Raw genomic sequence first — 17,377 nt, 5'->3', positions numbered from 1 at the left:
CCATTGCTCCTTTGTCCCTCCAGGTGGAGACCTCACTGATTCAGGCAGGTAAACTGTTCCCACAGGACGACACTGGCCTCCCAGCACTGGCATGACTACTGTGAAGCAAGCACAGAGCCCAGCATGTTCTGCCCCTTGCTGCCCGACATGGACAGTGAACTTGAACAAATTTTCCAAGGTTGTGGTGCAGACACCACTGAAACGTCAAGGCCCCAAATGGTTCCCAGGTAATGCGGAAGGCACTTCAGACTTTGACAAAGGAAAACCAGGCGCGGAGGATGTGGGTATTGGGGTCTGAAGGCAGGGGTCATGGTCCTGGGAGGAAGGGCTCTTCCGTCTGCCTGGCTGAGAGAACCCAAGGGCAGGCCCAAGTGGTCACAAGAGGCAAAGCCATTGAGACCATAGGCTGGGCTCTTGGTCGCCTGGGTCTCTGTGAGCAGTTGTGGTCCTTCCCACTGGCCCCTTCCCCGGCTGAACCCCTGGGCGAGAGGAGCAAGGCCATAGTGGTGCTTGCTGGGGTCACGGCCCTGTGTGCTGCTCCACCCACTGTGGACAAGGCAGTTGGCTTGGGCATGGACGGATCCTGGCTTTGCCCCACAGGAGGAGCAGCAGGGCTCTTTGAAGAGAGCTGGTCCCTGGATCGTGCAGCCTTCTTGTGGCACAGCCTTCTTGTGGCATCAGCCACAGCTGCCAGCACCGGCCCACCCCCACAGGGACCTACAGGCAGCATTAGAAAATAATCAAATTTATTCTCTCTAGGGAATGGGCCGCCCTTTTCAGTTCCAGGGTGCCATCCATCCTTAAATAAACAGTCAAGAGAAGGACTGCCTGCTCACTGAGCAGGCGGTGGGCATTCAGAAGCTGTGGGTGGGGTCTCTGCCATTGCAGACTGGCCTTCAGCCCCGTCCCGAGGGCGGAAGACCAGCTCCCCGGCCTGCAGCACCTGCCCGGCTGGCCACGTGCTGCCCGGCCCGTACTGCTGGTAGAAGTCCGCGTCAGTCTGGAACATGACCAGTGCCTGGGCGGTGTGGATCCGAACATGCTGAGCCAGGCTGTTGGCATCCAGGAACTTGTCCCCGCAGGAGTCACAGGCGTAGAGGATGTGGGTGTTGGGGTCTGTGGAGGTGGGGGCGGCAGTCAGGGTGGGCAGGGCCCTTGGTTCCCCCGGGCTCACACCCTGGGCGGCCCCCCTCACCTTCCTCCTGCACTTGCTTCACGGCCTTGCTGATCTCGGCTTTAAGTACCTCCGTCTCATCAGCTGTCACCGCAGCCCCCACTGGTACCACTGTGGACAGAATGGGCAGGCCCTGAGGCAAAGGCCAGAGACATGTGCCCGCTGCTGCCACCCGAGGCAAGCTACAGGTGACTACCCTCTGCTGCCCACGGCCCACACCTGTGAGCTGAGTGACGGCCGTTGCTGCCAGTGCTTCAGTGGCCAGCGTGACCATGTCATCCACAGTGACCACGCTGACCTCGCCACCCTCCTCTGGCTCCAGGATTTTGATGCCAGCCTTGCCCTGGTGCACAGTCTTGACGTGGGAGCGCAGGTTGTCCACCCGGTTGAAGCCGCGGCCACACTTGTCACACAGGTAAGGCTTCTCTCCTGGGGGGAGGCAAGGTTCGCTCCTGCCGTGGTGGAGGGCGGCGGGGGGGGGGGGGGGGGGGTCCAGGCTTCGGCTTCCCTTGCAGCCCTGTCTTATCCAGCAGGAAGCTCTGGGGTGGCCACCAAGCTGACAGCCTCCTCCAGTAGCAACTGGCCCACTGGAAGCTCTAAGGGGTCCACACTTCAACTAAACTGCCTCCAGGGCCACTGGCAGCAAGTGCCAGCAGCCAAAGCTGGGATCTGGGGGTCCCCCCTTCTCACCCATCCCACCTGCAAGTCGGGGCTGAGCAGGGAGATGTGCAGGTGGGTGGGCACATGCTCACCAGTGTGGATGATGATGTGCTTGGACAGGTCCCCCACGTTGACAAAAGCCTTGCTGCACACACTGCACTTGTGTGGGCGGATATTGTCGTGGTGCCGGATGTGATTGGCCAACTGGCTGGACTGGACAAATCTATAGGGCCAAGGGGAGGGGCTTAGATTGATCTACTCAAGCCAGGGGCTGGGGAGCCAGACTGAGAGGCCTCTGGCCACATATGGATCAGACAGGACCCTGGGAGCAAAGCCTGGGGCTGGGGTGGCACTCTGCTCAGTTCCCAACAGAACCCCCTCACTGTGGGCAGCACCCTGGCATGGGGAAGAGGGGCACCTCTTGCCGCAGCGCTCACAGACGTAGGGCTTCTCCCCAGTGTGCTGGCGCACGTGGGCGATGAGGGAGCTGGCCTGGGTGAAGGCCTTGCCGCACATCACGCACTGACAAGGCTTCTCGCCTGACGACAGAGGCAGGGGAAGGCATCAGCACCCACCTCTCCCTGTGCGCCCCACCTCTCCCTGTGCGCCCCACCCTGGTCCCCACAGCACAGGGGCTGCTCACCCACCGGTGTGGATGCGGACATGCCGTTGCAGAGCACCGGGGTCAGCGAACTGTCGCTGGCAGTGGACGCACACATAGGGCTTCTCCCCGCTGTGGATCCGAAGGTGCCGCTTGAGGTTCCCTGTGGTGAGACCCATGGCAGGCCTGGCATGGGGCCCGGGGGCCAAGGAGCAGGGCTGTGAGGGCAGCCAGGGCAGCCCTGGGCCTACCTGAGGTGGTGAACTGCTTCCCACACTCCCGACACTTGAGAGGCCCGTCCGCGATATGGATCTTCAGGTGGGCCTTCAGGTTCCCCACCTGTACCCAGGGAGGGGGTCAGAAGGGCCACCCCACGCACTTGGCCTCTGATCCCCTCCCCTTCCCCTCCCATAGGGAACCACTAAAACTGAGGTCTCTCCGCAGGCTGGAGTGGCTCCCTGTCTTCTCAAGCCAGATGGAATGTTCCATCCCAGCAGTGAAAGGACACGCCCACCACCCGGCTCACTCTGACTTAAACCCCACCAGACTCCACCTGCCTCGGGCTGCCTGAGTAGAGCAGCGGGCGCACCCTCCTGGGACAGCCACTCTGCAGACCCTGACAGCTTCCCTCTGGCCCTGTGTGCTCCCCGCCATCAGCAGGGGGCTCCAGCAGCCCACCTGGTTGAACTTCTTGTCACAGTGAGGGCACTTGTGCTCCTTGTCAGTGTCGTGGGTCTCCAGGTGGCGCATCTTGGACGTGGGGTCCGAGAAGGAGCGGCCACAATAATCGCACTGGTAGGGCTTCTCCCCGCTGTGCACCAGCTGGTGTCGCTTGAGGTTGCCGGAAGTGGTGAAGAGCTTGCCGCAGTCCTCGCAGCGGTAGCGTGCCTCGCCAGAGTGCCGCTTCTTGTGCAGGTTCAGCAGGCTGATGAGCCGGTAGCTCTTGCCACACTCCTCACAGCCGTAGGGCTTCAGGGGGCTGGGTGGTGGGAGGCACAGTCAGGGAGGGGCGCGCCCACGGGGCCCAGAGCGCAGCCTGGACAGTGGGAGGTGGCGCAGGTACCTGTGCGTCTTCTCGTGCGCCTTACACGCAGCGGGGTCCGAGAAGGCCTTGCTGCACTCCCGGCACGAGAACGGCTTCTCCCCCGTGTGGATGCGGATGTGCCGCTTGAAGTTCCCCGTGTGCGTGAACTCCTTGCCACAGTCCTGCGGGCGCAGCGGGAAGGCGTGGTGAGGGGCTGCAGCGGGAGCGCGACGGAGGGCTGGCACCACCCGCGGCCCGCACCTCGCACTTGTGGATGACGGAGCCGTAGGCCTTGGACTCGGTGCGGTCCCCGTAGGTGCCTGAGCGCAGGCTCCGGACCTCTGAGCTGAGCTCCTGCCCCGAGTCTGTGCCTGCTGATTCCTCGTTCTCCTCTGGGGCGTCTCCATTCTCCAGCTGAGGCCCCTCCTCCTTCACCACCGCTGGCCCCCTGCCCTCCTCTTCCCGCTCCTCTTCTCCTTTGCTGGCCGGCTCCACCTCCATTTCTGCAGAGAAGGGCAGTGCTGAAGCAGACGGAGAAGAGCCTACCGGGTTGGCCTTGCAGTCCCGCCTAAGAACCTAGCAGGGGCCCTGGGAGCATCTGGGAGTGGCAAGGAAACGTCTTCAGCATCTAGGGTCAGTGGCCTGCCATCTGCTACTTGGGGGATGCAGATGTGGGCCCCAGTTAGCCAACAGCACTGGTGGGGGAACAGCAGCACACTGAGTGCTCAGAGCTGTGGGAGCAGAGCTCCAAGGCTGCACCCCAACACTTCTGTGCTGATGGGAGCTGCCAGGACATGGGACCACGACAAGTCAAGACTCAAGGAGAGCGAGGCTGGAGGCAGCGCTGGGGGGGGGGGGGGCGGAGGCAGTGGGGAGGGTACCTTGCTCCGAGCTCTCTGACAAGGCGGCCTCGGCCTCTGCAGCAGCCATGCCGCTGGTGGGGTCTGGCTTGAGCTCCACGGGCAGAGGCTCCCGAGGCGCGTCAGCACGCTCTGTCTGCTCTGCACCTGGGGGGAGGGGACAGCACCAGAGGCTGGATTAAGACAATCTAAGGGCTTGAAGCCTCCCCTGTCCAGGCCCCTGGGGGTGGCTGTGGCCCAGGAGAGGCCCCAAGCAGCTTCGTGACTCTGCCTGGCCGGACAGACTGCACAAGCCACAGGTCTGTCCGGGAGGTGGACTCTAGAAGTGTGGAAGCCTGTCCCTGTCCAGGCTGCTGGGAGGGGATGGGATAGCCTTCTGACTTCCTGCTGCCCACCATCTCCCACCAGGCAGCCAGCTGGTCCCCAGATCACAACTCACCGCTGGTGGCACTCCCAGCCTGGCCGCCCCGCTCTTCTTTGAGCTCTCGCCCTGGACCTGCAGGTGGGCTGCTCCCTGCTTGGTCCAGCCTGCTCAGCGTGGCGGCAGCAGCCTTCTCCTCTCTGGCTCTCTTGTCCCCTCCTGGAGATAGAACAGGACAGATCTGCCATTTCCCACCAAGTGCCCCACCTGGGGGGCGTGGTCAGGTATCCCAGAACTTGCCAAGCTCTTCTGGGCCCTCCCTGGGGACACATCTAAACAGTGGTTTGTTCAATCAGTGTGGTCATTGGACACATCATTCCCCAGGCGCCAGTGCTGTGCTTGGCCACCCGCGGGCACTGGGAAAGCAGCAGCAGCAGTTTCTGCCTATGGGGGTGCACCAACTGACAGTCCCCATGTGTAAGTAGGATGTTGACCACAGGAGAGGAACAAGGTCCCCTGAAAGTGTAGAGCATTTGGCCCACAGCAGACAGCCAAGGGCTTCTGAGGATGTCAGGGGAGAGTATAAAGTAGGAGGAGGTGACTGCAGGAGGCATGGAAGGAGGCGTGGGAGCAAGCCCCACCCACGTGCACGGGCAGCCACCTAGGTGGCTCCCTGTCCCCTGCTGGCAACAAACTGGACAGGGCAGCAGAGGGCCCTTCTCAGACAAAACTGCAGCCAACGCTCACCAGCTCCCCACAGTGGAGGAAGGGCAGATGAGGAAACTGAGACCCAGGGAGGTGACCCTGAGTCGGAGGCAGGCCCCTACTGAGAGCCAGAGTCTCTGGCTGCCTGTTCATAACAAGCTGCCTGTACTCTGACCTTCTGCGGTCAAGGCCTCTGTATGTTCCCCAGCGCTGGTGGCTGGCTCAGCGAGTGACTTGAGGGCATGGCATGCTGTGATGACATCCTGCATCTGGAGGAAGTTGGCCACGGCCAACACATCGTCCACATTCTCGGGGCTCAGGCTCAGCTTGGCTGTGTACATGAATTCCAGCACCTGCCCCAAGCCTGCCAAAGACAGGAAAGCCACTGTCACAGACCCACCTCAAGGCGGAACACCAGCAGCCCGTCCAGCCCTCCACTCAGTATGGCAAGGCCAAGGAGTTCTGAAAAGCTGAGTGGCAGGCCATCGCCTTCTCCTGAGTTGGAGGGTGGGCAGCTGGGGTCAGCCCAGCAGACAGCCTCCCAGAGGGGCAAGGGTGGGAAGGCCACTCTGCACGTCCTAGGCCCAGGCACTGCACTTCACTGCTGGAGGACTCTCTGGTCCACCTGTGTCAGCATCAGCTTCCTTGGGGTTCTGCCACCACCGCCACCTGACCTCCAGGCCAGGCTCCTGATCTCTGCAGGTCTCAGTTGCTACCTCCATAAAACGGGAGGGTGACACCTCGCCCCATACCCCTCACTCTGTTATGCCAGGCTGGGAGCCCAGACCAGGACCCGTTCCCTCCTCAATCCCAAGGCCTACTTCCAGCCCGCGTCCTGGCCTCCCTGGCACCACTATCACCCCACTACTAGCACAAAAGGAGTGCTCGACAAGTTGCCCTGACCCTGTGGGGTACCTGCCGCGTTACTGATGTCCAGGTGCACCACGTCCTTCTGGTCCACAAAGAGCATCTTGAAGTACTCGCTGCAGGCTGCCAGCACTGCCTTGTGGGCCTTGAAGTCAACACCGTCCACTACAAAGGTGCAGTCACACAGAAGCCCCAGCTGCCGCTGCTGGTTCAGCTGCTCCAGGACGTGCTGGCTGTGCTGGGGGAAGTCCATGGCTGCAGGATGCCAAGGGCCTCTGTTAGCACCAAGAGAGGCGCCAGCACCCTCACCCCACCAAGCTGCCCGATGAGACTCGGGGAGGAGATAGAGAGTGAAACCAGGGTGAGGCGCTTCTCCCGAGATGGGGCTGGCTCTCTGCTAAGTCAAGATGGGCAGAGGCTCCCTACTCCAGGTCCTCTTATCCTACTCCAGGGATGTTCCATTTCAGAAAGCACCCAGGGTCCAACACCAAACACTACCCTTGGTCTTACCAGATGATGATGTTAAAGAGTCACAAAAGCAAACAACAAAACCCTGCTGTTGTGATTTTAACGAAGAAAGGACATTGGTCAGGTTAACATTTTCTACGAAAAGAATACTACCACAAAATCTCAGAAAAAGACGGATGTCCAACGGGGCCCATTTAGCCTTAAGACCCTTCTACTTTGTGTTTTGTCACAGACAAGTGAAATGTCTTGGGAAAACAACAAGGTGGCTCTTGTATCACTTATCCTTTTAGTTCTGCACTGACTAGGTACAGAGCTCAGTCCCTCTCCCACCGCACCCACAGGCTCGGGGCAAGCTCCCTTGCCCTGCAGAGCTGGGCCCTCTAAGCAGGGATTGCTCAACCTTTCTGATTCACAGACCCTGGGAACTACATAAGGTTGAGGAGTCACCTGCCACCAGAAACCTCTGTCCTGCTGACTTTCCCAGGAGAAACAGGAACTCCAATAGTGATCCTAAGAGCTGCTGGCCTGGCTAGTTCCTCTGTCAAGGGCCTCACTTAATGCCTGGAAATCTCACAACCATCTCAAGAAATATGCTCAGAAAAATTCCCTGGCCTGGAGCCCAATTATCATGAGCTGCACAAACCATGACTAAATAAGTATCTAAACCAGCTCGCCTGCCACCCAGCACTGCTGCAGGGTCTACCTCAAGACCGGCAATTTACTAGGAAAAACAAGCAGGGCTTCCTTTCTAGAAAGGAACAATTTTGGAAAGTTTCAAAATAAAAACCAGCACCCACTGCGCCCACATTGTATGGATGAGCAGGGAGGCTGTGGTGCCAGCCCAGGATCTCAACAGTGCTGATGGTTCTTTACCAGCTGCTCCAAAACCGGGTCTGAAACCCAGCAGAGGACACGTCTGTCAGAGCTGCTCCTGGGCAGGTGAGGAACTCGGGGCTCTCTGCAGGGGTGCGGCAGCTCTGGCTGTTCCCATTACACCTGCCTCATGGGAGAGTTACTATGCTGCAGCCTGGAGCTGTGGGGACCATGTGTGGCTGGCTGCTGGGATGAGCTGCTCCGAAAGCCACAAGTCAGTGCTGCAAGAGGCCGAGGCCAGTCACTCCATGGTGTCTGGAAACCTCATAAGTAGGGGTATTTGCCAGCTGTGACAGTGCACACCTGTAATCACAGTGACTTGGGAGACTGAGGCAGGAGGATCACAAGTTTGAAGCCAGCCTCAACAACTTAATGAGACCCTGTCTCAAAAACCAGAAAGGGCTGGGGACGGCACTCAGTACTAAAGCACCCCAGGTTCAATTTCCAGTCAAAAAAACAAACACAAGGGCTGCAATGCAGCAGCTCAGTGGTAGAGCATTTGCTGAGCATGTGTGAGGCCCTGGATTCAACTCCCAGCTCTACAAAAGAACCAAACAGAAAAATATGTGTCTCCTGAGCTCAGGGCGTCACCCAACAAATGAGGCAAAAACATGGCAGTTGGGAGGGGCCCACAGCACAGCATCACAGCCTGAGTGGTGAGTTGCAAAGACCTGGACAACCCATTCTGTTCCCTCACACAGGCAGGGACCCTGCTCTGACCCTACCAGTTCTCCCACCAATGCCTGGGCTGGAGCTGAAGCATCTTCAGGGGAGAGTCAGAGGCTGCCTGAAGGCAAAAGGTGGCAGCCAGCCTCCATGCTTGCTGAGACCTCCCCAGAGCAAACTAGCCGTGGCTGCACAGGCCAGTGAGGGCAAACATTCTGCAGGCATAGGACACCTCATAAAGGCACCTCTTCCTCAATCCCTGGGAACAGCCAGCTCCCGCTGGTGACCTGAAGGAATGCAGGGGAGAACCGCAGCTGCACTGGCCCCGAGCTTCAGACATGGTAAAGAACCGATATCCAGTTTCTAGGCTAAGTGCTCTTGCTGGAGTTCCGAGGCCAGGACCCAGAGTGGGTACACAACAGGCAAGAGGCAAGGACAGGCCTGGGCCATGCTGACCTGAGAGTGGAACAGGCATGTTAACAGACAGGAATGTGCAGGTGTGTGAGCAAGTCCTGGCTCAGATCCCAGTCACCCTCTCCCTCCTCCAGGAGCCCCAAGTAAACCACCTGTCAAGTGCAGAAAGAGGGAAACGAGGGTCCACATAGGGCAGAATCCTCAATCAGCTTCAAAACTTGCACATGAGGCCCACACCCAGCCTTCCGTGCAGGAGGCCTGGCTTTAGGAGTTGACCTGAAAACTGGGCTGGTAGGCGGTGTCTCCCGGGCTCAAAACTCCTGCAGAGCAGCAGCAAAATCCCTATAGGACAGAGGGGTTCCGAGGTCCCACTGGCTGGGGCCTGAGGAAAGAAGGACCCTCCAGCAGGAAACTGGCCTGCCTCGCCAGGAAGATATACAGAGAGACTGCTGGCCACAGGAGCAAAGACCTGCTGGCTTGTCTGGGATCCAATGCTGCAATGAGCTTTTGTGGTCTCACATGGAGCTCCTGGGGAGAAGGTATCAAAGCCCAGACAAACTGCCTTCCTAGGCTTGAAACACCAGCGGGGGAGCTAGGTGTGTGCCCTTGTTTTTAGAAGACCAGTAGAGGCTCCCAGGATAGGGTGGCTGGTGGCCTGTCCCTCTAACTCCCTCCCTCCCTCCTGGTGCACATACACTAAAGCAACTGTGTGACCCAAACACCATTGCGCACTGACGCCAGCCCGCTCTTCACACAGCACACCCACCAGAGGTGGGATTCTCCCCAAATGCGGGTGTCAGGAGGAGAAAAGCAAGGCCTCTGATTCTTCCAAGGCTGTTCCAACAGAGACACCTACAAGGAGTCAAAGAAAGAGAAGAGAAAGAGGAATGGATAAAAGGGAGGAGAAAGAAGCAAGAGGAGGGAAGGGCGGGGAGGAGAGGAGAGAAGTCAAACAGGGAGAGAAGACACAGCAGCCTGTTCCCAGGCTCATGTGAGTAGCAGCTCAAATAGATGTGAGGAGCCCATGGTGTGACAGCAGCCATATCCAAATGATGTCACCTGCAGAAGCAGCCCAGTGATCTCTACAACTGAGCAGCTCCCCTCCCCCAGGCCACACCAGGGAAGGTGAGATGCTGCTGACCTGGTCCTTCTCCCAGAGGGGCTGAGCGGACTAGGCAGCAAGCCACCTCCAGATCCACAGGCCATTCACAGGAGGACACCAGAACAGCCAAGCTTAGAGAGGCAGGGGAAAGGGCAGAGCGGCAAAGATGATGGGTCACGCACAGGACCAAGAGCATCTGTAGCCCTGTCCTGGGTGCGTGCATGAAGGGTCACCTCAAACCAAAGCCACAGGAATAAGATCAACAGCCAGTCACTCCCCACACTACCAGGCCTGCTGCCCTTCTAAGTGACAGTGACAAGACTGCTCCATCAGAAGGCTGCACCCACCAGCCACCCTGGAATGCAGGTCTTTCACTCAAGGACAGGTGCAGGGACCCCCACATTCCTCTCCTGCTTGACTGGTGATAAATGTGGGTGCTAGTCAAAAGTACTTCTAAAGTTATACTCCATGTATGTATAATGTGTCAAAATACACTCTATTGTCATGTAGCTCTAAAAAGACCAAATTTTTAAAAATGGAGGAATTATTTTAAAAAATTAAACTCAAATCGTGGCTCATTTGTTGAAAGAATATTTTTTTTAAATGTCTTTATTTTATTTGTTTTTATGTGGTACTAAGGATCGAACCCAGTGTCTTACACATGCTAGGCAAGTGATCTGCCACTGAGCTACACCCCAGTCCCAAGAATATTTTCTTTTTTGCCGGGCGCAGTGGCATACACCTTTAATCCCAGAGGCTCAGGAAGCTGAGACAGGAGAATCTCAAGTTCAAAACCAGCCTCAGCAACTCAGTGAGGCACTGTCTCTAAACAGAATACAAAATAAGACTGGGGATATGGCTCAGTGGTTGAGTGCCCCTGAGTTCAATCCCTGGTACAAAAAAAAAAAAAAAAAACTTTTTAAAACAATTTGCCTCAGGATTCTTGAAAATTGTGATTTTTTTTCATTTATATGAAATACTACTGAATTTTTAAAAAGCAGATTTATAATAAATGTACTGGAAGTTTAAAAAAAAAAAAGACCCTAGAGCCTCTCATGCCCCATGTCTTCCTTTTAGATGCAGAAAATGCATCCCCATACAGCCAGAGGAATGAGAAGTTGTGGCCCAATTGTGTGCACTGTCAAAAATGCAGTCTGCTGGCATGCAAATGACACCTGGCTTCCCAGGAACCTCACCATTCAGACTGACATGACTTTTCGATGCTAAGTCCTGACTGCAATCAGGTACCATTCCCCAGTGCTGCTTCCACTGGCTCAGTTTTTATCCCTGACTAATGGGCCAGACGGCAGGGTTCAGAGCTGGGTGCTCTCCTGATGACCAACAGCGTGACTAGACCCAGTCCTGGGGACCTCATGAAGAATTCTCTGGGACGCATTTGAGGGACACCTCAGTGTGTCTTCAGACAGGCACAATGGACATTCTGTTGATCAGAGAATTCAGACATGGACAGATGGGCCCTGACTCTGTTCCTCCATCCCTGCCAGGGCCCCCTCACCTCCTATGGAATTGGGATGGGTCCAGCAAGGACTCTAGTAAATAGGGTACAACCAGATCTGGACCTTAAGGTGCCTGAGGACCTGGCTGCCATGTTGCTGGGGAGCCCAAGCTCTCCTGTTGGAAATCATGAGCAGTAGCTCTGAAGAAGACCCTGACCCAGAGAGGCCATGTGACACACCAGGGCTCTGGAATGAGAGAGATGCTTTCCTGGACCTCCCAGCCCAGATGCCCACCAAATGTTGCATGAATGACGTCAACCATCATCCCAAGATGTTAAACAACTGCCCAGGAAACCCACAAACTGTGAGAAATATAAATCACTGATGGCTTAAGCCACTAAGTTTGGGAGGTCTGTGCATCAAGGGACAACTGAAACAGACGGCAAAGCAGTCAAAACAGTGGACCAATCAACCACAATCCATAGGAGGGCCCCTCTGCTGGCGAAGGACAGTGGGGCTCTTCTGAGGCACTGGGCACGTTCTATTACTTTGCTTGGATATCTAGATGCATAATTTAAACTCAACCTGTATGTTCCGTGCACTTTCATATACAGACCTTTCAAAATTCAATGAAAAAACAGTTCAGTTGCAGACTTGCTCCAGCCATGGCATGGGGCCACATGCAAAGACCAGTTGCTCCAGTCAGGGCCCAGCAGCTGCAGGATGGTGAAGTTCAGCAGAGCTACAACAGCAGAGAAGGTGCGCCTGGGTGGGGCCTGGGCATGGTGCTGCTGAACCACCTCATTTGCCTTCAGGCCCAAACCACGCACAGACTACCTGTGAGGAAGGTTCCACTTGGATCATGAAACCCATTCCACATAGTTCAATAGGTCCCTCCAGTAACAAAATGGCATTTAGAGTGTCCTCAACATGCCCAAAAGAACAAGGCCAAGCAGGGCACACTCTGGGCACCAGAAAACTAAGAATGCAGCCACGGTGAGCTGTCAAGTTCCACACTGCTGCCTCTGGGAAGCAGCAGGCCTGGAGCTCTGCCTGCAGCCTACCATAGGCAGGCCCTGGCAGTGTCTCCAATAACAAGTGGCCTATGAGAGGATTTAACACATTCGTTACAGGGACAAAGAATGGAGGTAGCTGGTCACTGTGGAACATGCCTGCAATCCCAGCAACTCGGGAGGCTCAGAAATGTGGATGGCAGGATCAAGGTCAGCCTTGGCATCTTAGTGAGACCCCACACAACTCAACAAAACCCTGATTTATAAAATAAAAAGGGCTAGGGATGTGGCTCAGTGGTAGAGTATCCCTGGGTTCAATCCTCAGTCACTAAAAAAAAAAAAAAGCACAGCCAGGAAAGGAAGAGATTACATGTCAATGAGGAGGCCCCCTACTCTCCCTTCCTCCTCACTCTAGCAGCGGCTTGAGGTAGCTTATAAGAATTTGTATATACCAACACTTGACAGTGGTGCATGTCTGTAATTCCAGCTACCTGGGAAACTGGGCAGGAGGACCACAAGTTTGAGGCTAGCCTAGGCAACTTAGCAAGACCCTATCTCAAAACAAAAAGGGATGGGGACATACCTCAGTGGTATAGCACCTGTGGGCTCAATCCCCAGTGCCAAAAAAAACAAAAGAACAACATAGGTAAAAAGTCAGGTACAGGACCCAGGGCCTGGTGTGTTGTCAGCACTCAGCCAACTATTGTCACCAGGAGGTAGAGATGAAGAGTGCAATTTTCTTTTTTAAGGCCAAGACTTTATCAGATGATTTCTATGTCCCTTTTATACCGGATGCCTTAGGGGTAATCAATAACTATATGATGACTCCATCCTGTTAGAAAGGCATAATCATAACCCATTATTCCTTCTAAATGCAATCTGGGAAAATCCCAGAACACCATTAGCAAGAAAAGAGGGAGGGAGGGAGTCCAGGGAGGAGGTGCTGAGCAAAGAGCCACTCAGAGCCACTTTCTGTGCTGGGAGGCACTTTACATCAAGCAGCCGTTCTGCTAAGCGCTCTGCGTGCAGCGACCTCCCCAGAGTGCGCAGAGACCCCACAGAGCACAGCTCCATCTGGAATCGAGTGGACACCTTTCAAACATGAAACATTACCCAGATTATTAGCAAGCACTCAGCCAAACTGCCACACAAAAGGGCACCAATAGGCCAGGAAACAACTGGCCTACCACAAGAAGATGCTGAGCTTCACATCCATAGCCTCTGGTTCCCACAACAGGTCACACCCAGCTCCAGCCTCCACAGGAACACAGCCAAGCCTGTCCAAGTACCCTGAGGAACCTGAGAGCAGGTGGGAGAAGTCACCTTTGGGCTGGCAATGACTTGGCATTCCTGATCTTCTAGAAATACAGGTGGGTCAACAAACTCAAGCCAAGGAAATGGAAGTTCCAAGCCAGCCTTGTGACCTTGAAAGCTATCCACCCAATCCACCACCCACCCAGGTGACAATCTCTCTCTTTAGGTGTGACCTGGCAGGGAAGCAAACAGCAGCCAACCCAGCCTAGTGGGTTGCCCAGCAAACACTCTTCTTATATTAAGATCGTGTAGGACGTGGCACATCTGAGCTTTCCTCCCCTCATCCCCAGCCACAAGTACTGATAGCCTGAAATGACACTGTGCCACCTCATCTTCCTGCCAGCATAGAAAGCCCACTGTCAGGTGTGGGTGCTTATTTCTCCCTCATAGCTGCTCAGAGGACTAATCCAGGACCCTGCTCTAAAGAAGTTACAGATGGAGGTGACAAACAGACCTGGAAGAGAGCAGAGAGCAAGCCTTTTTGAGTTGTGTAACTCAATGTCAACATTCCCTAGACCCTTATGAAATGACAATTGTGGGGGCTGGGGTTATGGCTCAGGTAGAGTGCTCGCCTCGCACATGCGAGACCCTGGGTTCGATCCTCAGCACCACATAAAAAAATAAACAAGTGTTAAAAAAAAAAAAAAAGAAATCACAGTTGTGCTTTGATACTTGTTAATCAAGTGAACTGACAAAATCCACTCTAACAATGAACTTCTGAGCTATCAATCACAAGCACATCCATGTGCACTGTGGTTTGGATGTCTACCCCCTCCAAAACCCACACTGAAATTTAACTGCCAAGGTCAAAGTATAAAGAGGAGGGGTCCTTAAGAGGCCATCAGGCCATGAAGGTGCTCTGCTTTCCTGCTGGATCAATATTGTTACAGCAGGAGTGGGCTCCTGGCAGAAAGGAGGAGGCCCGGCACCCCTCCTCAGTCTTGCACCCCCATTTCTTTCCCACTTCTGCACAGGAAACTGCAACTCAGAGGCCCTCACCAGATGCTGGCACCTTGATATTAGACTTTCCGGCCTCCAGAACTGTGAGGGGTTTTGTTTTTAAATCACCCAGACTGTGGTACATTATACGCAACACAAGACAGACTAAGACGATGGCCACCTGAGAAAGGATTCTGCGTGGTAGGTGGGAAATGTTCCCAGCACACAGAGGGCCAGAGGGTGACATCCTTACTCCCTTCTGCTACACTGCCCCTGGGGCTCTACAGCCACATAAAGAGCAGAACAAAGACTACCAAGCTGCACAAGCACTGGGAGAGCCTCTTCAGCTCGTCTGAGGTGCTGAGTGAGGACTGTGAGCCTCACCAGGAAGACAATAAGAAGTCCATACAATATGTAAAACAGTATGTTAGATCTCCCAGGTGCTGTGGAGAAAGCTAGAGCAAGCTGAGAGGGGAGGGGGCATTCTATTTTGCCCCACCCATGATATTGGGGATTGAACCCAGAAGTGCTTTACCACTAAACCACATCCCAGCCCTTTTTATTTTCTATTTTGTGAGAGGGTCTCCCTTAAATTGCTACGACTGGCCTTGAACTTGTGACCCTTCTACTTTGGCCTCCTCAGCAGCTGGGATTACAGGTGTGTGCCACCACACCTAGAGGGACATTCTTCAATTTAATATTTAAGAAAGGGACCAAGAAGCTAGGCACAGTGATACACACCTGTAATCCCAGCTATTCAGGAGGCCAAGGCAGGAGGATGTCAAGTTTGAGTCCAGCCTGAACAACTTCGAGAGACCCTGTTTCAAAGTAAAGTAAAAAGAGTTTGGTGGGACCGAGGCTGTGACTCAGTGGTTGAGCGCTTGCCTGGCATGCATGAGGCACTGGGTTCGACCCTCAGCACCACATAAAAAAATAAAGATATTGTGTCCATCTACAACTAAAAAAAAAGATTTTTTTTAAAAGAGCTTGGGATGTAACTCACTGGCAGAGCACCCGTGAATTCAATCCCTGCTATAGGAAAGAAGAAAAGGGAGGCAGGGGAACCAAACATCCCTCTCTGAGGAAGTGGCATTTAAACAAAGGCCTGAATGAAGTGCCAGAGTGAGCTATGACACTATAAAGAGACACAGGAAGAACAGAAGCAAAGGCCTCGAGGCAGCATGACCATGGCACCGAGGCCTGCAGGAGGGCGGACAGGTGGGGAGGGAGTCAGCTCTGGCAACAGAGGGCTGAGGGCTCCCAGCTCTGAGGGGCACTCTGGACTGGACTTTCCCCTCAGTGCACTGGGAGGCCCTGGGAGAGCTGAGAAAACAATGGTGGCATTTTCAAAGGGCCACTTTGACTGCAGCAGGAGAGAGACTACAAGGGGGCCAGGGTGGAGACAGGAAGGCTACACAGACCACTGCAGTGGGTGCAAGAGATGGTGGATGGTGGCACCCTCACCCAGGTGGCAACCAAAGTGCTTAGATCAGGTTTGTGTTTGGCTGAACCAACATCATTAGCTGACCTAGTTGACATGGACTAGGAGAAAAGGGAAGGAGTCGTGGGGACCTGGAGGATCGGGCCTGAGTAGCTGGCCGATCTGAGGAAGACTGGGGGAGTCTTCCATGGAAGAGTCAAGCTCTGCTGAGGCCAGCCCGTGCAGACAGTGAAGGGCGCAGACACTGGATGAAGAAGGGAAAAGACCAACAGATTCGGGATCCAAGGGCGAGCGCCTGAGTCCTGCTCTATCTAGTACCTGACCGAGTGACTTCAGGCAAGAGCTTTAGATTGCTCACCCATAAAACAGGAAAACCACAAAAAGATGATGACCGAGCACTCGCCAAGACGAAAAGCAAACAGAAAGTCTGCCCAGGCCTGGCAAGAGTGGAGCCAGATACTGCACGCACCCTCACACAGGCCTGCAGTGAAGGGAAGGTGAGCAGAACGAACCAGGCACTCGAGGGAGTGCTCAGCCAGTGAAGCCAGGGCTCACCTCCCACAACACCCCATCAAGCCTTGCAAAGGCAGCCCGGCAGGAGAAGGCGGCCAGGGCTGAGCCTCACCCTTGGGACCATCCGCCCAGGAGAAAGACAATCTGATGAGCGGGTGACATGGCACCTGGCTGCATCTAAAGAGACGTGTGAACAAAGGCACCAAGGCTGTGCAGGCAGGGGAGGCATGAGCCATGGAGCAGGAGCATGACAAAGATTGGTGGGCACATGGGGGGACCAGGTGCAGGTGTGACTGCCACACCAGAGCTAGCTCGTCCTCTGCAGTTGGCAAACAGAAAGCAGAGTGGAGATCAGAAGCACACAAGCAGGCTGGGATGCCCACAGCACTGGACTCTTGGGACGGGAAAAACAACAGTGTCCCACTCCTGCCCCACTAGCACTGGGAGGGTCCAGCCAGGACCTAGAACTCAACATACCCTTCCATGGGTCTGAGCAGCCTATAAGAGGGGCCTCCCACAGAGGACCACATGACCCGCAAAGGCCAAGTGCCTCTTCCGGCAGGGGTGCTAACACCCTCAGTGATAGTCAGCTCCCTCCTCACAGAAGCTGGCCACGCTGCTGTCCAGGCCACAGCCAGGCCAAAAGTCACAGCTCTGACTTACACTTGAGAGAAGATACCCACACCCACATCTCCAGAGGGCGCAGGAGCCAACGGTAATGCACTTTTTTGTTTTACCACTTGTACATACTATTAAAAAATTAAAACTGAGGATGTTAGGAAGGAACAAAGGAGATAGAGAGAGAATACCCTGAGTCAGGGATCTAAGTCCTTCATTTCTAGCCACCATAAATCCTTTAAGACATTTTCTACAAGACCTGGTGTCTAAAAATTTATCAATAGGAAAAAATTTCTCATAGAGGAAA

The 17,377-nt window shown here is 55.1% G+C and overlaps 1 protein-coding gene across 5 annotated transcripts in view; it reads right to left on the bottom strand.

The window, feature by feature from the left end:
• Positions 1-753: 753 nt before the first annotated feature.
• Zbtb17 (zinc finger and BTB domain containing 17) overlaps positions 754-17,377 on the bottom strand; it is a 28,547-nt gene continuing 11,923 nt past the window's right edge. The window contains exons 1-15 of one of the 5 annotated variants that reach the window (XM_076863332.1): positions 11,849-11,907; positions 6,301-6,507; positions 5,561-5,749; positions 4,759-4,899; positions 4,341-4,466; positions 3,721-3,962; positions 3,499-3,641; positions 3,114-3,414; positions 2,687-2,774; positions 2,482-2,598; positions 2,253-2,373; positions 1,927-2,057; positions 1,394-1,603; positions 1,196-1,285; positions 754-1,116 (exon numbers count right to left, since the gene is read on the bottom strand). In XM_076863332.1, coding sequence (XP_076719447.1) covers positions 833-1,116; positions 1,196-1,285; positions 1,394-1,603; positions 1,927-2,057; positions 2,253-2,373; positions 2,482-2,598; positions 2,687-2,774; positions 3,114-3,414; positions 3,499-3,641; positions 3,721-3,962; positions 4,341-4,466; positions 4,759-4,899; positions 5,561-5,749; positions 6,301-6,505 — 2,388 coding nt within the window. In that variant the 5' untranslated portion in view covers positions 6,506-6,507; positions 11,849-11,907 and the 3' untranslated portion in view covers positions 754-832. Of the gene's footprint in view, positions 1,117-1,195; positions 1,286-1,393; positions 1,604-1,926; positions 2,058-2,252; positions 2,374-2,481; positions 2,599-2,686; positions 2,775-3,113; positions 3,415-3,498; positions 3,642-3,720; positions 3,963-4,340; positions 4,467-4,758; positions 4,900-5,560; positions 5,750-6,300; positions 6,508-11,848; positions 11,908-17,377 lie in introns of those variants that run through there. The other 4 variants (XM_076863330.1, XM_076863334.1, XM_076863333.1 and 1 more) reach the window with 4 other exon arrangements.

This window comes from Callospermophilus lateralis, chromosome 7, assembly GCF_048772815.1.
Source record: "Callospermophilus lateralis isolate mCalLat2 chromosome 7, mCalLat2.hap1, whole genome shotgun sequence".
Taxonomy (NCBI): Eukaryota; Metazoa; Chordata; class Mammalia; order Rodentia; family Sciuridae; genus Callospermophilus; species Callospermophilus lateralis.
Note: the sequence above shows the minus strand (reverse complement) of the source record. Positions and strands in the feature narration are given on the sequence as shown.